This window comes from Zophobas morio, unplaced genomic scaffold (assembly GCF_036711695.1).
Source record: "Zophobas morio isolate AGI-343-1 ecotype UQ-CSIRO unplaced genomic scaffold, CSIRO_AGI_Zmor_V1 ptg000017l, whole genome shotgun sequence".
Classification (NCBI taxonomy): domain Eukaryota; kingdom Metazoa; phylum Arthropoda; class Insecta; order Coleoptera; family Tenebrionidae; genus Zophobas; species Zophobas morio.
The window spans coordinates 7,442,208-7,465,488 of record NW_026972122.1 but is presented as its reverse complement, the minus strand read 5'-3'; the positions used below and the strand labels follow the sequence as shown (position 1 = coordinate 7,465,488).

General features: G+C 33.4%; 2 protein-coding genes across 4 annotated transcripts; one reads left to right on the top strand and one right to left on the bottom strand.

The window, feature by feature from the left end:
• Positions 1–15,374: 15,374 nt before the first annotated feature.
• On the top strand, positions 15,375–17,458 carry LOC135130140 (sialin-like). Of its 3 annotated transcripts, none has more exons than XM_064057473.1 (7): positions 15,375–15,549; positions 15,612–15,751; positions 15,857–16,022; positions 16,070–16,733; positions 16,779–17,055; positions 17,106–17,226; positions 17,281–17,458. In XM_064057473.1, the coding sequence occupies exons 2-7, from the start codon at positions 15,708–15,710 to the stop codon at positions 17,440–17,442; spliced, it is 1,434 nt and encodes a 477-aa protein (XP_063913543.1). In that variant the 5' UTR covers positions 15,375–15,549; positions 15,612–15,707; the 3' UTR covers positions 17,443–17,458. The 3 variants fall into 3 exon arrangements, with proteins under 3 accessions (XP_063913543.1, XP_063913542.1, XP_063913541.1); XM_064057472.1 differs by having other exon boundaries at positions 15,375–15,553; positions 15,617–15,751; XM_064057471.1 differs by having other exon boundaries at positions 15,375–15,553.
• A 4,393-nt stretch (positions 17,459–21,851) lies between these two features.
• On the bottom strand, positions 21,852–22,697 carry LOC135130142 (peptidoglycan-recognition protein SB1-like). The gene is made up of 4 exons (XM_064057476.1): positions 22,588–22,697; positions 22,325–22,539; positions 22,153–22,264; positions 21,852–22,100 (listed from the first exon to the last, which is right to left on the bottom strand). Exons 1-4 carry the CDS (start codon positions 22,634–22,636, stop codon positions 21,910–21,912), a joined length of 567 nt encoding a protein of 188 aa, XP_063913546.1. The 5' UTR covers positions 22,637–22,697; the 3' UTR covers positions 21,852–21,909.
• Between the last annotated feature and the right edge of the window lie 584 nt (positions 22,698–23,281).

Here is a 23,281-nt window from a genome sequence, read left to right as displayed (position 1 = left end):
TTCCCAGTGATTATCAAATAAATAATTCCTTGAATAACATAACCTCTTCGAGTCTGTAATGAGGTAGTCTCATGTACGTTATTTCTTTACTTTTAATTGAAATTTCGACACATTTAAGCACTGTAGCTTTCCCAGATGTGTTGGAAAAAATTAAGCAATATGAACTTAGGTATTCACCACGGTCACTTTTTCTTTATGATAACGTTTAAGCCTCTGCTTCTCTAATATTTTTTTAAATGATCTTGTACTTCATCAGGAAAATTTTACAGTTAAGTTGAGAAGAGAAGTACTACAGTTTAGAGTTAACATTCATTAACATTGAATTTATTAACTAGCCCTATTTAACTTAATAAATAATGTTTATTACATCTAAGCATCCCGCCAAAATTAAACATGTGAACGAAATTTTAAAACTCGCGAAAAATTCAAAATTTGGTCGAATGCTTTCGATTGTAAGTCATGAACACCAAGGTTGAAGAAGTGCCCCTAAATCAAACACCAAATATGAAAGGCAAAATTATTTAGTTGATCCTTCATTCTACTATAGCTAAGTTGAAGACATTATTTTCTAACCGTAAAATCCTCTCCAGCCTTCTACAATGGAATCAAATGTTACGAATCAATGCAATTTGAATATCACAAAAGACCTGCCGCATATTATAACCAGCTATTCCCAAAATGGGCGTCTTTTCCGCTTTCGCCACGTGATTTTGAGCTTCTACTTCAACTACATTCAAATCTTATATTCCTCGAATTTATAACGATAGCTGGATGATAATTCTGACTATTAGAATTATAAGAAACGGGACAAGCGACATTAATAACGCCATACTCTATTAAGACCTTTTAAACTACCTACAAAAAATCCGCGTGGTGTTAAATAAAATTATGCATTAATTCAAGTTAATGATTAAATCAAAATGAATTCATCAAGCTTACTCATGAACCGGCCCCAATCACGAAGCATATGTGAAATAAAGACTTCATTAAATTTTTTGAATCCTAGATATGATATAAATCAACGAAACAGCATTTGTTTTATGTTATTGTAAATAGAAGTAATACACTAGCGAAGTCACCTATTCCTGTTATGTGTTTTAATTATAATAAGCTTGGACACATGCTTTGATATTAGGATTTTAATCCAGAATATGTCACTTATAAAATATTATGTTAGTGGTGTATTTGATCTATAAAGTGATTACAGCGTAGTTTATATTGGGTAATCCAAAAATGACGGAAAAGCTCGATGGTACCTACCTACGCTGTTAAGAAAGCTGGTCTGAAGCACTCGAAAAAAAAAATGGTTAAAAAATCTCTGCAACAAACTTTTGAAAATAGTGAACTTTAAAGTTGAAGGTTGAAGGATTAACTTCGTAATTCTGATTTGTTTTAATAAACTGCGTGTTTAATAGACTGTTAAATCATTAGATATTCATTAATAATTTAATAATAATTTGCTACAATACGATCCACAGCGTCATTTTTCACTATTCACAGATTCATGTTTAACAGTTTTTTTTTAAATTTTGGACTGTCAATTAAATTTATATTAAAACATATCAGAATTACGAAGTTATTAGTTTGATATTTTCAAAATTTTGGTTCAGTGATTTTGTAATCATTTTTTCGAGTTCTTCAGAATCTTACTTTCTTAACAAAGTACCATCGAGCTTTTTCGTCATTTTTGGACCACTTATGTTACTTTGAGAATACTATATTTTATTTTAATTGTTATGCCCAATTACCATTTACATCCTGTAATTGTGTTGGTATCCCATTGGAAATAAACTCATTATTACTATAAAGACAACAGACAAATATCGAAATATCCCAGCAATAAAATCTCCAAATTCAGCTTGTCGAATTGTAATACGCAACAACAGTTAATTATGTTGTGGTAATTCTAAGACGATTACCAATACCCTTGCGTTGCGAGGGGTAGACATACCGTATACAGTGTGATAACCCAAATATCCCGCCTTAAATTGACATGTGAAAAAAATTGAAAGCCCGCGAAAAATTTGGCCTTGGCTATGATCGTCTGACAAAATGGAACCCTATATAAGTTGTGTTTTTGAAAAATGGCGGGATGCTTTCAGATGCAAATGGTGGACCCCAAGGTTGGAAAAGTACCGCTAAATAACAGACACAGTGGAGGACATAAAATTATTTATTCCTCCACTGACAAAAAAAGAACATAAAAAGCTGCGTGCGAGAGTGACTCGGGACTTCCCCTCAGGCTGCCCAGAGGGGGCCGAATCACAATCGCTTTTCAGCTCCAAAAACAACTTATTGAACTTTGGATGAAATTTAAATGAAATCGAATTAAACGTTCTATATCAATGCAAATATTTGAAAGTCACAAATTTAATAAAGACAAAGCAAAATCTGAATTAAAGTCCAGTTATGCAAATACATGATTCTATCTATCTGCCGCCCAGCACGAAGAATATGCCTACACAAGTAGGCCGTTACTGTCGCAAACTCGCAGTTGGGTCCCGGCTATCATCAAGCCGACAGCTTTATGTCATCTCGACCGCCCCTCAATTCTATTCTAACCTGCATCTTTTGTGCAGATGGCACGATAAATCACGCCAGCTCGACAAGGAACCGCACACTCCGCTTCTGCCACGTATTTCGGTGTTATTTACCTCAATTCCATTTTAAATGTTCAATTTCTATGACTGATATTAACGACAACTGAACAAGTGTTAAAGTTTACAAAAAAGCAATAAACAACATTTAAATTCGCCATACAATCTTGTAAAATTTTAAACAACAAATAATTCTTATGTGAGATTAAAATTGGACATCAGCTCATTTTATGGTGGAAGTATCAATCAGTGGCGGCTGCTGCCGGGAGGGCAAATGGGCAGTGCCCTCCCAAATGACTTTTTTAGGCTGACTTTTTATTTTACTTAGTCGGAAATTTTAAAAAAGAAAGAATTAAATATTAAATTTCTACTCTTTTTTATGATTTTCCAGTCAAAAATCTTACTTTGAATGAATTATAAATGGTTTCGGGCAACAGTTTCAGCTGCTCCTGTACATTTAAACGTTAATCTGCGCGCTATAAATTTCGACTTTTGATTCGTTGAATTGAATCTTCACCGGGCAATATACACAGATGCCCGAGCCAATCACAAAAGAAATGCATTGTTAAATGAGCTAATGGCGTTAATGCAAGAATGCAACAGGCGCGAACTGCTCATCTCACGTACAAAATTCGTGTGCTTATGGGTTATTTCGTTATTTTTTTGTAAAATGAATACTGTCTCCGCGATTAAAAACCGGAAGTTGAGTGGAAATTTTACTTTCGAAGAACGTCTTCAACTGAAGGGATAGGGAGTACCTCGGCCGGACTTAAGTTTGAAACAAACGTCTATAGTGAAAAATAAAACTGTAACAAGACACTTTAATCATAGATTTTATGAATGTGCAGAGTGGTTGTGTGGAGTGCCGAACAAAATGGCTTTTTCTGTTTTGTGTGTTTGGTAATGGATAAAGGCGATTGTGATAAATCTTGGGTGGAAACTGGCGTCAAGGATTTGAAACATTTAGGTGAGAAAATTAAAAAGCATAAGATCGCAGCAAGACATTTATTTTATGCCGTCGAATATGCTACTCTTGGTAGAGTAAATATTCAGAATCAATTGGATTCGGCCTATCGTTTAAATGTGAAAAAACATAATGAGGAAGTAAAGCACAATAGATATATTTAAGCAAGTTAATAGACTGCATACAATTTTGTGGAGCTTTTGAAGTTGCTTTACGCGGGCACGACGAACGCGAAACTTCTTCAAACCCGGGCATATTTCGTGGTTTGGTAAATTTACTCGCGGAAGTGGATAATGTCCTTAAAACACATATTGAAAAATCACAGAATAAAGTCTTTTCAGGATTATCCAAAACAATCCAAAATGAATTACTGGATTCCATTCTAGAAGTATCGTTGCAATTAATAAATGACGAGATTACACAGTGTGATTATATTGCAATCGAAGCTGACGAAGCAACTGATAATTCCACAATTTCTCAGTTGGATTTTATCGTGCGATATGTTCTGAATGGTGTAATACATGAAAGATTTATGGGTTTTTTTACTCCAACCGAACCGAATGCTGAAGCAATAAGTACTTGTATTTTCAATGAATTAGAAAAACTTAAACTAAATGAACGCCCCGAGAAACTGATAGCACAGACATATGACGGAGCGTCAGTCATGAGTGGCCACAATGAAGGTGTTCAAGCTCGCATTAAAACTTTTTATACAAACGCAGAATATATACATTGTTATGCTCACCAATTAAATTTAATTATTAAGAGAGCAGCAAACATTCACAAGTCTGTAAATTTTTTTTTCTCTAATTCGGAAGCGTTTTCAGCATTTTTCTCTCGTTCACCCAAAAGAACTGCAGTTTTAGATGAAGTAGTTCACAAACGACTACCTCATGGACCTGCTACTCGTTGGAACTTTAAATCCAGAACAATTGCGACTATCTTTCAATATAAAAATGATTTAATAAATTGTTTAGAAACAATCATTGAAAGGGAAGATGACAGCAAAACAGTTACAAAATCAAATGGGCTCGTTAATTTCCTGAAAGATTATGAATTTAATTATTGGCCCCATGTTTTTAATAAAATAATGCCCAACTGTGACATACTATACAATCAGTTACAAAAACGAAGTGTAGATTCCGCAGCAGTTGAAAAGTATGTACAAGATTTTAAAAAATCTGTAGAACATATAAGACAATCGCTTAATTATTATCGAGATGAAGAGGAACCATCAGCAAAACGCCCACGAAACACCAATTACTTAAAATTAATTGCACAACGAGTATGTGATGCGATAATTGTAGATATAGAATCACGTTTTTCATCTACAAATTGTTATTTGTCATTGTCACACCTTTTTTTGATCCAAGCCTTTAAGGACTATCAAATGACCTTTCCCGAAGATACATTTCAAAGTGCAGTAAGCAAATTTCACTTAGATGCAACAGTTTTAAAAGGAGAATTGACCGCTATTTACAACAGGGATGATTTTCAAACTGCTGGAGGAGCATTGTCTCTTCTTCGGTTTTTTATAGAAAATAACCTTTCGTCAGTGTTTCCCGAAACCATAAAACTTCTTAATATTGTATGCACAATTCCCATGACAACTACAGAAGATGAACGCTGTTTCTCAACTAAGTATGGCTCGAATAAAAACACTGAAACGAAACACTATGAGTAGCGACCGATTAAACGCTCTTTCAATGTTGTCTATAGAAAAAGCTTTAATTCAACAAACAGACAATTTTAATGATCTTGTGATAGATCATTTTGTTTCTCAAAAAAAATCGAAGGATGGACTTCATATATAAGACAGTTAATTAAACCCAAGTTTTTCTGTGCGCCGGTTTTATAATTATATATTAACATAAAATTTTAAAAGTATAGTTTCAATAAACTCTGAGCATGTGTCACCGGCATCGTTTTAACTTAAATTGGAGTAAGTTTTATTATTTTTGCTTTTAAAATACTTGCCCATATCAGCTTTGTACCGTATTGCAAGTTTGCAATTATTTCTATGCAAAGTTATGAGTGGTTACTAAATTTGTAATTCTAATTATATTTTTTTACCAAGTTGCCCCCCTAACAAAATCCACCACGAGCCGCCACTGGTATCAATTATACCAAAATATTTACAAAACAAAAACTAGCAAAGATGAAAAAAAACAAAAAAGATTTGGTGTGAAGTAACTTTGTGAAAATAAAGTATTACGTGAAACTGCAGAGCATGAAAGTTTACGTCCAATTTAAATTTTACAACAGAGAAAATTACGGAAGTTAAAATTGTGAGATAGAGAAAAATTGTATGAGGTGAAAATTGAAAAGCTAACAAATTTACATGAGATTAATATTTGCCAGTTGCCACACTTTATCAACATTCAAACAAAGAATTTATATGATGTTACATTATGCCAAGATGCAAGTGATTGGTTACTTAAAACAATTTGTTTTGACGGTTTATATCGTGAACTGTTTACCCCAAACAAAACGCATGATAAGTAAACACAAAAATAGCCAGTCAGCGTTGCGAGGAATAAGCGTCTTGGTGATGTAATTTTTAACGTTGCGAGAAAATAGGTCTCGGTGATATAGTTTTCCAGGTTGCGAGGAAACGCCTCAGTGATGTAATTTTCCACGTTGCGAGGAAATGCCTCGGTAATGTAATCTTTAACGTAGCGAGGAAATAGGTCTCGGTGATGTATTTTTAAACGTTGCGAAAAAATAGGTCTCGGTGATGTGATGATGATACAATGATTACAACGTAGTCAACTACTTAAGGAAAGAAATCTTTAATCCCCCCTGTCAGTTCACGGTATTATGAATTTTGTTAATTTAACTGCCGCTAATGAACTATTACCAATCTTGTGTGAAGAATTTAAGTGCTATAATGTAATACTTAAGTATAGGCATCCAGAAACTTATTCATACCTTTTTTAAACAAAAGACTGAATCCTGACTAAGTGAATTTCATGGAATCTCCTAGTAAGTATTTATCTAAGCAAATTCCTGATTGCTAATTGTGTTGGAACTAGTTAACGATCAAATTTCTAACATGAACTGTGAATTTACAAACAATGAATTAAATTTACGCGTCTTGGCATCGTTCAAAAATTCGCATTTTCCGATTAGAAAGTCGCAAAAATTAACTGCGCGTGTTGGGGAAAACTGTGCCGTCGTCGAATTATTTTGCACATTTTCATTTATTATAAATAATCACGTTGTTATTGGCTAATACGTAAGAGGATACTATATGCGATTTAAATCTTAAAACTGTCAACTTTACAAGATTACTCTGGATAATTCTTGATTTATTTTTTATTTTAGGACACTAAAAACGACGTCTGGTACTTATGTACTCTAAAATTCAGGCGCCACTTTTTGTTGTGTCGCAGTTTTAATCACACCTTGCGCAAATCTGAATGTTTGTGATATTGTTTGCAACAAGCAGTTTTACTGGGTAGCTCTCAGAAGAGGCATAATAATATTGAAACAAGGATTTGAACGTTTATTAAATGAAATACCTTACCTGGATTGTAGGAGGTTTATAATTTACAACTATGAGAGAATAACAATAAAATTCATTTTTTCTTAAATTGAGAATATCTATCAGATAATTCTGTAAAGTACGCAAATTTTTGAGTCTGGCGATTCCGTATTATTGGCAGCAATGTTAGTTGTCAATTTTGACACTATCGCTCCTAAAAAACCAATAAGAAGGTGGCAGCTACTGAATTGGCGCCCAAAAATTAAAAATTGCGTCATATGTGCCATCACAAAATTTTAAATATATTGCAAACTTGACAGAAAAATCACAAACATGACTAATAATTGTCAGTCGGGATTTTCAACATGTATTAAAATTATCACATTTAAAACCTTTGTGTGACTGGGAAAAAGTACAACTTTATGTGACTGGTTGGTTACCTGGGTATCCATAGAAAAATTATTGATTTGCACTCATTTATTTAGTATTTTATGTCATATAAAAATCATTTGACATCTTGTATATTCGCTGGAGCGACCTGAATTACATCATCGACAATAAACACGTTCATGCAAGTCTGAACAAGTGCATAACCTGCACTTGTAGTAATTATTATTATTATTATTATTATTATTAATATTATTATGTCAGTGATGGTCAACAGGCAATAGCCCAATTACTGACCACCTTAGCAAAATATATGACCAACAGCTGAACCCACGAAGGCAAAGTTAAACAGACTGAATGTAGCTACATATACAAAGAAAAAACCTATTTATTTAAATATATCAAATGCATTCTGTTCCGAATTGTATAAAGTACACATCTCGTATATAGGTGAGTGTTTTACAACGTTTAAGCGAGGAGTAGGCAAATAGAAGCAATCATGAGAACGAGATGACAATCTGGGGACAAGCAAATATAATCGACTCAAAAGATCCGGACAATCAATATGAAAATGAACCAACTTTTTTAAAAAATTCAACGATGCAATAGTCCGTCTGCAATGTAAATCTCTAAACCCAAATTTATTTAAAAGAGTAATATGGGACGAACCCCTTGGTGGATAAACACCATCCGCCCTAAAAGCTAAGTACTTCAAAAAACGTCGTTGAATCTTCTCCAATGTGTCTATATGAATCCGAGAAAATGGAGACCAAACAACACTTGCATATTCAAGCTTGGATCGCACATAAGCAAAATATAAAATTTTCAAACAATCAAAGTCACTAAAACTACTGCCACATCTTAGTATAAAACCGAGTGATTTGAGAGCATTGGCACATATATTATTTATGTGATTTACAAAAGAGAGTTTGGAATCAAAAGTGACTCCCAAATCACAGAAAGAATCAACTCTAGTCAAAATGGTGTTATTGAGATCATAGGGATACAAGGTTTGGATATTTTTGTTAGTAAATGACATAATAAAGCATTTGTCAAAATTTACCGGGAGAAAGTTACAATTGCTCCAACATAGAAATTTCTGCAGATCATCTTGTAACATCCGGCAGTCATTAATACTCGAAACAGTTCTAAAAATTTTTAAATCATCCGCATACATAAGAATGTTTGAACTAATACTCTTTGCGATGTCATTTATGTAAATCACGAACAAAAGAGGTCCAAGAACCGAACCCTGAGGCACTCCAGACAAGACAGAAATACTATCTGACACATGACCATTATATTTAACGCACTGAGTCCTATTGGATAAATACGATTTAAACAATGAAAGTAATGAAGCAGAAAACCCAAAATTACTTAATTTAACCAGCAAAATATCATGATTAAGTTTGTCGAAGGCCTTGGAAAAATCAGTATAGGCCACGTCAACCTGAAGCATAGCATCAAAGCTTTCTGAAACAAACTGTGTGAATACACAGAGGTTAGATATGGTGGAACGGTTACTTACAAATCCATGTTGACAATCAGATATTTTACTACGAACATTAAATAACAAAAATTTATGTAAAACAAATTCAAAAACTTTGGCAAAGTTACAAATTAGCGAAATGGGCCTGTAATTCTCAATTGTATTTCTACTCCCTTTCTTAAAAATTGGAGAAATAATAGAATGTTTCCAGATATCGGGAAAGATGGCAGAATTTATTATTAAATTAAAGATGACTGATAAGGGATGAGAAAGCACCGAAGCACAATCAGATAATAAAAAACCCGGAATATTATCGTGACCACTCGTTAAGTTACACTTAATTTTTTTTAGCGCTTTAAACACATCTGCTTCACTTATCGTGTTGAATTGTATAAGATCATTGTAAGAGTCACATACGAATTCATTCAAATTTGTGGCTTTACAGTCAGTGTAACCTGAACTAAAATGGGTTGCAAATGCATTTACTATATCTGCAGGATTACAGAGTACCTTGTTATTATAACTCATTTGGGACGGTATACCCCCTTGTTTTTTAAGTCTGCTTATATGTGTCCAGAATTTATTAGGATTGGCTTTTATGTTATTTTCCAAATCGCAGATGTAATCACGATAGGCAATTTTGACATCACGTTTTATTTCGGAACGTACAGATTTGAAATTCAAAAGATCCTCTAAACTTTTACTTCGTTTATACCTAGACCAAAGTTTCCATTTAAATTTGATTTTATTAATAATGTCAAATGTGAACCAAGGCGGGAAGGGGCTATGACGAATGTTACGAGTCTTGGGCACATAAATATCAAGGATGTTAATAAGTTTATTGTAGAATAAAGTACATGCAGTATTCGGATCATTAACTCCATTTAAAAACGACCAATTAATTTGCCCAAGATGGTGATAAAGGTTGGGATAATCAGCTTTCCGAAAGTTCCACCGTTTAACTAATATTTCAGAATTACCTAAAATCTTACTTTTTCCTTGATGAGTATCTATGGTAATTACCAGAGAAGGATGATGACTGTCTTCTGGCAAAAGATAATCATGACAACCATTAACAGAGCACTCATAGTTAGAAAGAATCAAATCTAAAAGTCTGCCATTAGTGTTCATAATAGTATTAAACTGACAATAGTTATTAAGATTTAAAAAAGTGCTTAGGGCAGACAACTTGTTATTACCAACAATATTGTTCTCTAAACCAATATGATATTCAGCAATGTTAAAGTCACCTATGATAACCACACGATCATTCCATAAATCAGCAAGATTACCGAGCAAATTAAATAATGAGATATAATCATCAACAGATGACTTGGGTGGAACATAAATTACCAAAATGTAGAAAGAGACATATCTATATGTAAGTTTTACCCCCACAATGTCAATTAAATGCAACTCATCAAAACCATGCGGGGACAGATCAATCTGCAAAACAGAGAAATATTTGCGCATTGCTATCAGAACCCCACCACCTCTGGTAAGAGTAGTTTTATTAAATTTACGATCAGATCTGTATATCTCAAAATTGTCAGGACAAAATTCTGAATTAGCCACAGAATCAGTAAGCCACGTTTCAGTGAGAATCATTTGTACGGTTGTTGTTACAGTATGCAGACCTGCTGCATAGTGCGTCGAGATATTTTAGTTTTTCTTTGTTATTGTTGAATGTGAAGCTGGACAAAGCCGAGGATCTGGCCAAAAAAAGGTTCTTGATCGACCAATAACACAAGTTTTTGCAGCAGACGAAAGCCAACAAAAACGTGATGCCTCTGGACGTATTTGTGTTGTTGGCAGCTCTTTTCTTTGCTCACAATTGAGCCAATGGCGTAGAAAGACAAGGGAAAGATGTGATATTTGCAAAAATCCTGTTTGCAATGAACATTGCCTGAACAAGGCTGTATGTGATAGATGTGTCAATGAGGAACACAAAATTGTTTAGTTTATTGTTAAATTTCCAAATAAATGTTTTATCTTAGAGTTATGTACACTTTGCTATCATTTCAAATACTTGAAAACCTCTTAGTTTTTTTTTTATATTTTATAGCTGTTATCACATGTAAAATCACTTAGGGTACCCGGGTACCCACGACGTCATCAAAAGGTGCAAAAACATTGACATTTTTTCTACGGCGGACAAGTCATCAAAACTAACTGAAAATAATTGGAAATGTCAAAAATCTAGAGGAAAAAACAACAGTAGAGATAGAAAAAAACTGCGTTCAAACAAAGGTTAAGAGAGGGAAAAGAATGTTATCAAACACTAAAGTAAATATTTATCAACAAGATCAGTTGATACGACAAACAATTTTTAGTTCTCTGAAATTAAAGAATGGGCCATTGATGTTGTTTGTTACAAATCTCGTTATATTAAGTGTTTCGTAATCCATTAACACAATTAAATTTGGAGACAACAGTTACAACATTATTTTATCTGTTTAATTAACAAAAATTTCGATTGTTAAACAGTGCATTTCAAGCAGGCGCGGATACAGGATTTCGTTTAGGGGGGGCAATTTTTGTAGTATTTTATCTCCCAGAAATGCGTTCTAAACAAAAAAAATTATAAAATTTTAACTAGTATACTCTTTTTCACATAATATGGGTGACATTTGGTTGTTTTCGTTACACGTATACTGTACAGTAGAACCTCGATAATCCGAATTAATTGGGAAAAAGGTGTGTTCGGATTAACGATTTGTTCGGATCAGCGATTTTCCCAAAAATCTGAAAGGAAATTGAATAACAACTTCATATACAGTTGAAAACAACCTTCAAGAAATAAACCTTAATTTTATTAAACAAAATTAAAGAATTCTTAAGCAACAATGGATAATAGATACATTCTAAAAAAATATTACTCCGTGACCATAAACACGCTATCTTTTTGGAATCAACACGCTGGAATCTATACCCTGAATTTTTTCAGAATTACTTCAGAATTTTTCAAAAATGTAATTTTCCATTATCTATTCTCGACGATTTGCGAAATTTAACTACATATATTTTCTTGTAGATTTTGGACCTCAGAAGTCACTTCTGGCTTCATTTCTTCGATAACTTAAACCTTTTTTCCAGATTCGTCCAGTTGAAATACTTGTGGCAATTTTTTAAAATTTCGAAAAATTCGAATTTCACACCGAATTTTCGAAAATATTGCTTGGTTACCATTAACATGCTATATATTAGGAATCAGCACGTCGGGATATACGTATCCCTGAATTTTTTCAGAATTTTTAGGAAATTTTTTCAAAAGTGAAATGTTCCTCATGCAAATTTCGACCCACTTTCGACGATTTTACCTAAATATCTTTTCTTGTAGATTTCGGACCTCATTTATTCAGTAACTTCAACCTTTTTTCCAGAATTAGATAATTAATTCAGTGCATTGAAATATATCAATTTTTAAAAATTTCAAAGATGTGCAAGTAGGTGCGTGTTTCCAAGTTCAGAAGAAGCATCGACTTCAAATAGCCTGTGTTCGGATTACTGGATGTTCGGATAATCGTGAATTCGGATTATAGAGGTTGTAGCTACTGTATTTACAAAATGAAATGCGATTTCAAAATTTTGAAATTGGTCAAAATAAAGTACCTCGGTCGTGTGTCAGGGGGGGGCAATGGGTGCAATTGCCCCCCCCCCTGGATCCGCGCCTGATTTCAAGATCTAGCTCGTTCTACATACACGTTCACCCCAGATATATATGTACAAAATTTAAAAATAACTGTTTTTATTTTATCCTATATTGTAACTATACCGATAACACGTTAACAACGAGTTACGTTAACGCATACTTTACATTACTAGTACTGTTATGAATTTTCATAACGACACTAGTGTTGTTATGAATCATTTTTCTAAAAAAAAAATTGGTTTAAAGAGTTTAGACAGTACTTCCCTCGCTGTAGGAAACTTGACGACTGCATGCCTATTGTGTTTTTTTTCTCATTACATTTTTGTAGTGGGAATTTAAACAAAATTGCGATGACGTCATCAACATTTTTGCAAGGACACGTATATCAGTTGGGATAGATGTAGTGTAATACTAAGAATAAAATTATTGTATTCCCAAATCTTCGGGAAAATGAATTGGGGCGTTTTGAATATTGATTTGTTATAATCAATAAAATAACGAAACAATTTACTCACGTATACGGCGCCGGCGTGTAATATGAGAAGGAACTGAAAATCGTTTATGTATAAACATTCTTAATTTAAGATGACAAGCGTAACAGCATACGTGAGAGTCAAATAGAGAAACTGTAAACAAAACGACCATCGGTTTTATTGCTTCGACTTCTGCTTATTATATAAAACATTGGGTTTTATTTTAATTTTAGACGGTGGAATTCACAATTGGTTGATTATAAACATGTCTATACCACATTCGCGGAACCTAGTCAGCGCACAAAACAAATGCATGTCTGTAATGTTAAAGTAGATGTAAATAAGCGTGTTACCCTTATGTTTCAACCGAGTTTTTACTTTAAAAAATTTTGTGTCTACCAAATTGGGTTGGTCCAATGTAATACTAATAATAAGTGTTGCCTTTAATTTAATCAATAAAATAAATTGACTTCATTAATTTTTTTGAGCCACCTCTTAAGAAAATCTAAAAAATATGAATGGAATGATAAATCACAAGTACAAACTCATCATCTTTATTGAATTTGAGATAGGATTTATTCAGCAAAATTTAAGGTTGACGTCATCAATTTTTTTAGGAGGGATGAACAAATACATTTTGAACAAAAGTTTACCATGCTTATAATAACTTTAAAATATCTCCAAGATTTCAAAGCATTCAGTTTTGTAATTCCTGATTAAATCGATAAAATAAATTCACGCATTCATTAATTTTTTTGAGTCACCCTGCATATGCAAATCCCAAAATATGAATGGAATGATAAATCACAAGTACAGACTCATCATATTTTGTACATTTTAGATAGGATTTATTCAGCAAAATTTTGGGGTGACGTCATCAATTTTTTAGGGGGGATGAGCAAATACATTTTGATAAAAAATTTACCATGCTTATGGTAACTTTAAAACATCTCCAAGATTTCAAAGCATTCGGTTCTGTAATTCCTCATTAAATCAATAAAATCAATTGACGCATTCATTAATTTTTTTCAGTCATATGCAAATCGAAAAAATATGAATGGAATGATAAATCACAAGTACAGACTCATCATATTTTTCACATTTTAGAAAGGATTTATTGACCAAATTTTAGGGTGACGTCATCAATTTTTTTAGGGGGGGATGAGCAAATAAATTTTGATAAAAAATTTCCCATGCTTATGATAACTTTAAAATATCTCCAAGATTTCACAGCATTCGGTTCGGTAATTCCTGATTAAATCAAAAAAAATAAATTGACGCGTTCATTAATTTTTTTGAGTCACCCTGTATATGCAAATCCAAAAAATATGATCGGAATGGTAAATCACAAGTACAGACTCATCATATTTTTCACATTTTAGATAGGATTTATTCAGCAAAATTTTGGAGTGACGTCATCAATTTTTTAGGGGATAAGAGCAAATACATTTTGATAAAAATTTTACCATGCTTATGGTAACTTTAAAACATCTCCAAGGTTTCAAAGCATTCGATTCTGTAATTCCTGATTAAATCAATAAAATAAATTGACGCATTCATTAATTTTTTTCAGTCACCTTGTATATGGAAATCGAAAAAATTTGAATGTAATGATAAATCACAAGAAGAGACTCACCATATTTTGTACATTTTAGATAGGATTTATTCAGCAAAATTTTGTGGTGACGTCATAAATTTTTTAGGAGGGACGACCAAATACATTGTGATCAAAAATTTACCATGCTTATGATAATTTTAAAACATCTTCAAGATATCAAAGCATTCGGTTTTGTAGTTCCTGAGTAAATCAGTAAAATAAATTTTGCGCATTCATTAATTTTTTTGAGTCACCCGGTATATGCAAATCCAAAAAATATGAATGGAGTGATATATCACAAGTACAGATGCATCATATTTTGTACATTTTAGATAGGATTTATTCGGCAAACTTTTGAGCTGACGTCATCAAGTTTTTGGAGGGGATAACCAAATATATTTTGACTAAAGATTTATGATGCTCTTTAGAGCCTTAAAACATCTGCAACATTTCAAAACATTCGGGTTAGCAGATTCAAAATTAAATTGCAAAATGTTGTTTTATGATTTTGATTTTTTTTCCAAAAATCTGGACGTTTCGGGTAAAAACTCAATTCGGGGTCGTAAACTACATGTGTAGGACTATGTTATTTTATACAATTTAAGACCCATTTACTATGTACAATTTTGAAGTGACGTCATCGCATTAGTGGTGGGGATGATTAGATAAATTTGACGTCTGTTTTTGAGGTATAAATATCTACGTTTATTGTAATTTATAATAATGTTGACTGTATGATGACTATATGTCACCTCGAAAAGCAGTCCTGTAATGCTTTAAGTCCGTTAGACACAGATAAACAATCAAATCTAATACGTTGTTTAAATTTGTTTACCCAACTGCCAAAATATCAAAGATATAACCACATTTATTAAATTTAGTAGATAATAGGTATCGAACAATGTATGTAAGTTATTCATTAGATTATAGTTAGTTATATATAGTATGCATTTTATTTTATTTAGTTAAGCATACTGTAAGTGTGTGGATTACGAGAAAATCCCCGTTTATTATTATTTTTCCTATCCTGTGACATTGTGAAATAAGATCTCACTAACGACATGACACAACTAGGAGACAATCAGCAGGTAGTTCAAGAAGTGAGGTAAGTACTGAACATTTTATTAATTTTTTTGTAATCTGTTTTTAGTTTCATTAACTAGTATCGACTCGGTAAAGGTTTCCGATTAATATATAGTTTTTTTAACAGTGATCACCCAAAATGGATGTTTTGGAAGAAGCGAAGGTATGTCGTAGCAAGCCTTGCCTTTCTTGGATTTTTCAACGTTTATGCCCTAAGAGCAAACCTAAGTATTGCTATTGTGGCCATGACTGAAAATCAAACTATAACTCTGGACAACGGTACCATCATATATGTAAGTGTAATAACTCCATAACTATCGTCTACACAGAAACTGTTTAGGGACCAGAATTCGACTGGGACTCCAAAATCCAGGGTCTTGTACTTAGTTCATTTTTCTACGGGTACATTACCACCCAGTTACTTGGGGGATGGATTTCTGCTAAAGTCGGAGGCAAACGAGTCTTTGGAATAGGAATTGGTGTTACCGGACTTTTAACCTTACTGACCCCAGTGTTAGCCAGAACAAGTGTAAACCTTCTACTAACTATCCGAATAATAGAGGGAGTGTTTGAAGGGGTAACTTATCCCTGTATCCATGCGGTATGGTCCAGATGGGCACCACCTCTAGAACGAACAAAATTGGCCACCATTGCTTTCTCGGGTAGTTACGTAGGCACAGTTGTGTCAATGCCAGCTAGTGCCTCCTTAGCTACAGCTTTGGGTTGGTCCAGCATCTTTTACTTCTTTGGTGCTATAGCGCTAGTTTGGTTTGTGTTTTGGTGGTGGCTGGTCAGCGAATCTCCAGCTGACGACCCTAGAATTTCTAAAGCAGAGCTAGAATATATCCGACAGTCTTTGGGAAATGTTGAAGCAAAACGAAAAATAAATCACCCTTGGAAAGCAATTTTGACGTCTCCTCCGGTTTGGGCTATCGTGGTGTCCCACTTTACGGACAACTGGGGCTTCTACACCCTTTTGACCCAACTGCCTACATTTATGAAAGGTTAGTCTAATGAATTAGGTCAAAAAATGCAGAATTTTGTTTTAGATATGTTCAGTTACAACCTCGAAAAAACTGGATTCCTTTCTGGACTACCTTATTTAGCGATGGCGATTATGATCCAGTTCTCTGGACAATTGGCTGATTGGCTTCGTGAAAGAAAAATACTGACTACAACACAAGTTCGAAAAATCTTCAATTGTGGCGCATTTATAATTCATGCGATTTTCATGGTGGCTGCTGTTTATTTGGATTCGCCGGCTGGAACTGTCGTTTGTTTGGTTGTAGCTGTTGGGTTAGGGGTGTGTTCTTGGTCAGGATTTGGGTACGTGACAAAATTTTTGAAGTAGTACGTTTTACAGTTAATCGTTACAGAGTAAACTACCTTGATATTGCACCCCAACATGCTAGTGTTATAATGGGTTTAAGTAACACTTTTGCTACCATGGCGGGAATATGCAGTCCCATACTAACAGGCTATATTGTTACTACAAAAGTAATTTATAACGATACGATTCTGAGGAACAGGCACTATAAGTTGTTTTTTCAGTCTCCTCATGAATGGCAGATTGTTTTTTGTATAGCAAGTGGTATATTTGTGTTTGGAAGTATCGTATATGGTATTTTTGCTTCGGGAGAAGTACAATCGTGGGCTGTTAAATCAGAAGTAAGGAAAGAATCACAATACGATAATGAATGTTTTGAAGAATAAAATGCTACTATAAAAATTTGTATTTTTTTTAATTTAGACCTTCTAAGTAAAATAAGAGGTTTGTTCTTAACACCTGCCAAGAAAAATCAGTGTTGTACGTATTTTTTGTCAAGTTTCATTAGCACAGAACCCATCAAATTGAATATTGTTATAATAAGTAGAGAACGGACAGGAGTGAGTAGCCTTGTGGTTGGGTCACTGGTGATTAGCCCCTGTCCGGGTTCTAATAATAACAAATCGCAAATAAAAAACTATGAATCATCAAAACAAATTGTGTAGTACAGATCGAACAATACAACGCGATAAGCAAACTCGTTTTTTTTTAGATTGAATCTGAACGTGATCTAACCTGATAAGTTCTATTTTTACTGATTAATGTTTATTTTGTTAATTTATTACAGTGGAAAAATACCAGTTAATCTGTTTACTCTCCTGCTCTCTTTTATCAACGATTAAAGACGCATGGTCGTCGTGTTGCCAAAATTTTGAATTTTCGCTTTATGTCCTAAATATGTATTTATTTAAAAAAATTAAGTTAAATTAACTACATATAATATTGAATTCAAAGATGAAAAAATACAATTATACGTATTACTACAAAAATTCAAGTTAGATCCATCAGATGGTCCAATCAATAAACGAAATGTGGCCTTCCTAAGCCATTTTGCTCATTAGTTAAAAAAAAAACACTAAATATAAATTTACAAAACTAAAAAATATACGGTGGCCCTTATTACCTCAGTGTTTTGGGGCTATTGGGACAAATGGCCACCATTACCCCAAAGTATTTTATTTACTCACAATAATCACATTTTTTTTGTGTACCGAATCTATTAAAGTCGGAACTATAACTAGAAGGTTTTTGTGCACCCACTCTATATGATTGTCACATGTAAATCGCTGTTCACAGTTTACCCCTGTAACCCTGCATAGACACTGAATATGTCAAATACACATATTAAAAGCAAATAACCAACGGGAAAAATTATATTATCAGTACTTACATGCTTAACTTCGATTGTTTATACGTCGAAAGAATGCGACGATTAAGCACGTAGCACTACCTCCTCAAAACAGAGGATGCGACTAAATTTATTAATTAAGTTAAAATGGGCCAAAACTTTCTGGGTAAGTAGCTTTCATGATTATAATTGATATTGTATTATTATTAAGAGGAGTCCCCACGCCATTATTAACAAACTTATTGTTATGAAATTTTAAATATAGCCAGTCCACAACTTTTATTAAATAATTTTTTTAAAGCCAGTTTATTTTCATGTAATTTTGAAACATGGTTTCCATCACTATTTTCAGCTTACAAAACTCTAGAAAACGTATTAGATACATTGTCGACTTTTTTTGTTGAAAATGAGATACAGTAAAAAGTTTCTAGGCAGCTTCTACAACAAAAGTAATGCGCAAAGTGACTATATTCACAAATTTTTGTGAAAATTGGATTAATTGTTTTTGATTTGACGACACAGTTCACCACATGTCAGAGCTTTTTCACGCATATCAAATGTAATGATGGAATCTGGAAATTTTTACAAAAATCTGGATGCCTAGGGTAAAAAAATTGAGGCGGCTTCATAAAGCACAAGTATAGGAGTATGTTATTTTATAAAATTAAAATGGTGTTTAGTCAACTGATTTTTCTGTGTTTCTCGGACAACGACGGAAACGTGAGTGCGCTCCAGTTGTATCTATTTTCATGAATATTTTCTTTGTTTAACAATAAAATTGTTGCTGTGGAGGATTAGCCAAATTTTCCAATTGTCGTTACCCGGAGAATCGCAATATTAGTCTTAATATTGTACCCTATCTCAGTTGTGATGATTTTTTTTTATTCGTCGTTAGCCAAGGGGGCGGAACTTAACTGTAAAATCCTTATTTATCTACAAGAAATTAAGAACATATTTTTGGGTATCGCGTTGTTCAAAGAAAACAATGTAAATATGTTTATTACGAAAAAATAAAGCCAAAAATTAGACCCCACCCATACCCGCCCTGTTCCCAATTCTCAATTGTGATGAATTTTTCATTCGTTGTCAGATCGAGGGGCGGGACTTAATTCCAAGATCCATATTTGTCTACAAGAATTTACCATTTTGACCATGTTTTAAGTTTCTTGTTGTGAAAAGACGACTACGTATATTAAGAAAAAAGATAAAATATTAGCCCCGCCCATCCTCCCTATCTCAATTGTCTAGAGAGCCAAAGAAGCAGAATTTAATTGCAAAATCGTTATTATTTCTCTACAAGAAATTACCATGTAGGACATGTTTTTGAGTATCGTGTTATTGAAAGAATGCTATGTATATTAACAAAAAATTAAAACTAAAGACTGAGCCTCACCCATACCTGCCCTGATCGAGTTTTCATTCGTTGGCAGAGCTAGAGGTGGAGCCTAATTGCAAAATCCATATTTCTTTACGAAGATTTACCATTTTAAACGTTTAAGTTTCTAAGAATAAAAAAATATATCATAATTAAGATGAGGTGGTCGGGCAGGGTTTATATTTTGCCTTTTTTTCTTAATATACATGGCATTACATGGTATTGTTTGAAGAAGACGATACTCAAAAATATGTTTTTAATTTCTTGTAAAGAAATAAGTATTTATAATAATAAGCTCCGCCCCCTTTGTTCACAGCGAATAAAAAAAATCATCACAATTGAGACAGGGCGGGTGGGCGGGCATATATTTTGTATTTTTGTTTTAATATGTGTAGACTTCTTTTCTCAACAAGAAACTGAAAACATGTTTAAAATGGAAAATTTGTATAAGGAAATATCGATTTTACAATTAGGCTCCGCCTCTAGGTCTGCATAATTGCAAAATCGATATTGCCTGTACCATCGTAACCATGTTTCTTGTAGTCGAAATAAGTCTACACATATTAAGAAAAAAAGGCAAAATGGAGCCCCGCCCACCCGCCCTGTCTCAATTGTGATGATTTTTTTATTCCTCGTGAGTTTAATTGCAAAATCCTTATTTCTTTACAAGAAACAAAGAACATGTTTTTGAGTATCGTGTTGTTCAAAGAGTACTATGTATATTAAGAAAAAAACAAGCCAAAAATTAGGCCCCACCCATATCCATCCCAAGCTCAATTGTGATGAATTTTTCATTCGACGTCAGACCAAGGGGAGGAGCTTATTTGCACGATCCTAATTTGTCTACAAGAATTTACCATTTTAAACATGTTTTAAGTTTTTTAGTCTGAAAAGAGGACTAGGTATATTAAGAAAAAAAGTAAAATATAAGCCCCGCCTACCCGCCCGGTCTCAATTGTGATCTTTTTTTTAAGCGTTGAGAGCCAAAGTAGCGAAATTTAATTGCAAAATCCTTATTGTTTCTCTACAAAAAAATTACCATGTAAGACATGTTTTTGAGTATCCTGGTATTCAAAAATTAAGCGCCACCCGTACCTGCCCTCATCTAAATAGTAATGAAGTTTTCATTCGTTGACAGACCTACAGGTGAGGCCTAAGTGTAAAATCCATGTTTCCTTACAAACATTTACCATTTCGAACGTGTTTTAAGTTTCTAAAATTAAAAAAATATATCACAATTGAGATGGGGTGGGTGGGCGGGGTTTATATTTTGTCTTTTATTTTCAATGTAGTATTGTTTGAACAACACGATACTCAAAAACATGTTGTTAATTTGTTGTAAAGAAATAAATATTTTACAGTTAAGCTCCGCCCCCTTCTTTCCCGACGAATAAAAAAAATCATCACAATTGAGATAGGGCGGGTGGGCGGTCTAATATTTTGCCTTTTTGTTTTAATATCTGTAGACTTCTTTTCACAACATGAAACTTAAAACATTTTTAAAATGGAAAATTTGTGTAAGAAAATATCGATTTTGAAATTAGGCTCCGCTCCAAAATTGCAAAATCCATATTTTCTTGCAAAAATGTACCATTGTAACCATGTGTTAAGTCTCTTGTTGTGAAAAGGTGACTACACATATTAATTGGTAATTTGACATGATTAATAAGCAAGAGACATTAAAAAAATATCTTTAAATTCTCAATTTTGTTCTCTAGCACCGTAATTTTTGTGATTACTGTTCATGGCTTTTTAGTTGCTAGGGCTTACTAAAATTAGTTCCAGTAGCGACTAAAACGATTGGATAAGGGCTATGATTTTGATAATACAAAATCGGCGTTTCAGACTTATTCAATTTCGCCAAGAATTGTCAATTCTTTTGTATGTACCTTTCCATATGCTTCTACCGTGTGTCCATGTCCGTAGTTGTCTTTTTTTATAGTACAATATTGTAAAATAATAATCTTGAACTTTGTCTCACAGATATCAATATCAAAACAGTTGATCTGTATTTATTATTAATTGACAGATAAACTTTGTTTTGCGGTATTTACAATGCAACAAAAAAAAAATGCAATTAAATACACCTTTATTGAAAACAGTAACAATCGATAACAATATAAAAAAATATCAAGGCCTTACACTTGGATCAAACTGTGGCCAATTAGAAATTTCATTGAACAACTGATCTCCGGGACACTCTGTTACTTTTCCTTGTCTATGACCAATCAAATGATAATCTGCTTTCACGTAATTGTTTTCTTTCGCACAGGCAATAAGGTTTTTCAGAGCATCCAACTGCGTCTGCGGGGGTCTTTGAGCTAAAATTACAATAAAAATAACACTTATTACAATAGTATTTAAAAAACTTACTATTAAAGTTGCCAATCAGCACAATACCGATACTTTTTCCATTATATCTTGGTACATGAGAACCAAAAATGCCCCATCCACGACCCTCGTATACATTTCCGTCACCACCAATCTATAAAAACATCCAAAAATGAAATCACCTTTTTAACTTTGTTTTAATTGTTACACATACCACAAAGTTGTAGCCGATATCATCCCAGCCATTGTTCTTCATGTGTTGGCTTTGTATATTCTTAATTCTAGTTTTGCACTGGGATTCACTATTACAAACCGGAGTATCAGAATGATGAACAACAACAAAAGGAGGTGGATTTTGTCTCAAACGAATTACTCGTTTAGGAGCTGCGGCACCCCATTGCGACCTAGAAATAATTGTAGGGCAGGCACCTATAAAAAACGATTAGTTTCCACTAAAAACATATACACTGAAATTACATTGCACAAAGTAAGGCAAAACTGCCAAGCACAGAATTTTAATCAACATCTTGAACTGTGGCTGTTAATTCAAACTGAACACGAATATGTGAGCAGCTCTTTATATTACGTATATTGTGATTCCCCTGTCTGATTAAAAAGGTCAATATTCTGCAAACAGTATTTGATAATGAGAATAAGATGCGGGAGCGGGGTTTTACGACGGCTTATTCATGGTGCTGATGTCGCTGTGTGGCAACGTGACGAATATAAAACCTTGTTAATTTTTTTCAGGCAGGTAGCACGCGTACAACAGAAAATCCAACTAGGTAGTTTTAAATTCACGGATTATTATTTTCTCGGTGAAAAAAATTCGTGAAATATGCTAATTATCGAAAACAGCCCATTTTGCTTCGTGAAATCTCAATGTCGGGGAAATAATGAAAACCTGGAAATTCAGGTTATACAGGTTATAATAAAGTAATGCACAAAATTCATAAAAAGCTATTGATATGTCAAAAAAAAATTACGTCAAATTTGTAAAAGTTATGATGTGATCAATGATTGTTTTAAATGAGACGCTATAATTTTAAAATCGGATTATTATTATTAAGATTTAAATTAAAGGATTTCGCAATTAAGGTTAACTCTTGTGTTTATGACGTTCTTATTATTTCTGAAACTTGGCTTAGTGATAACATTACTAGTTCTGAAT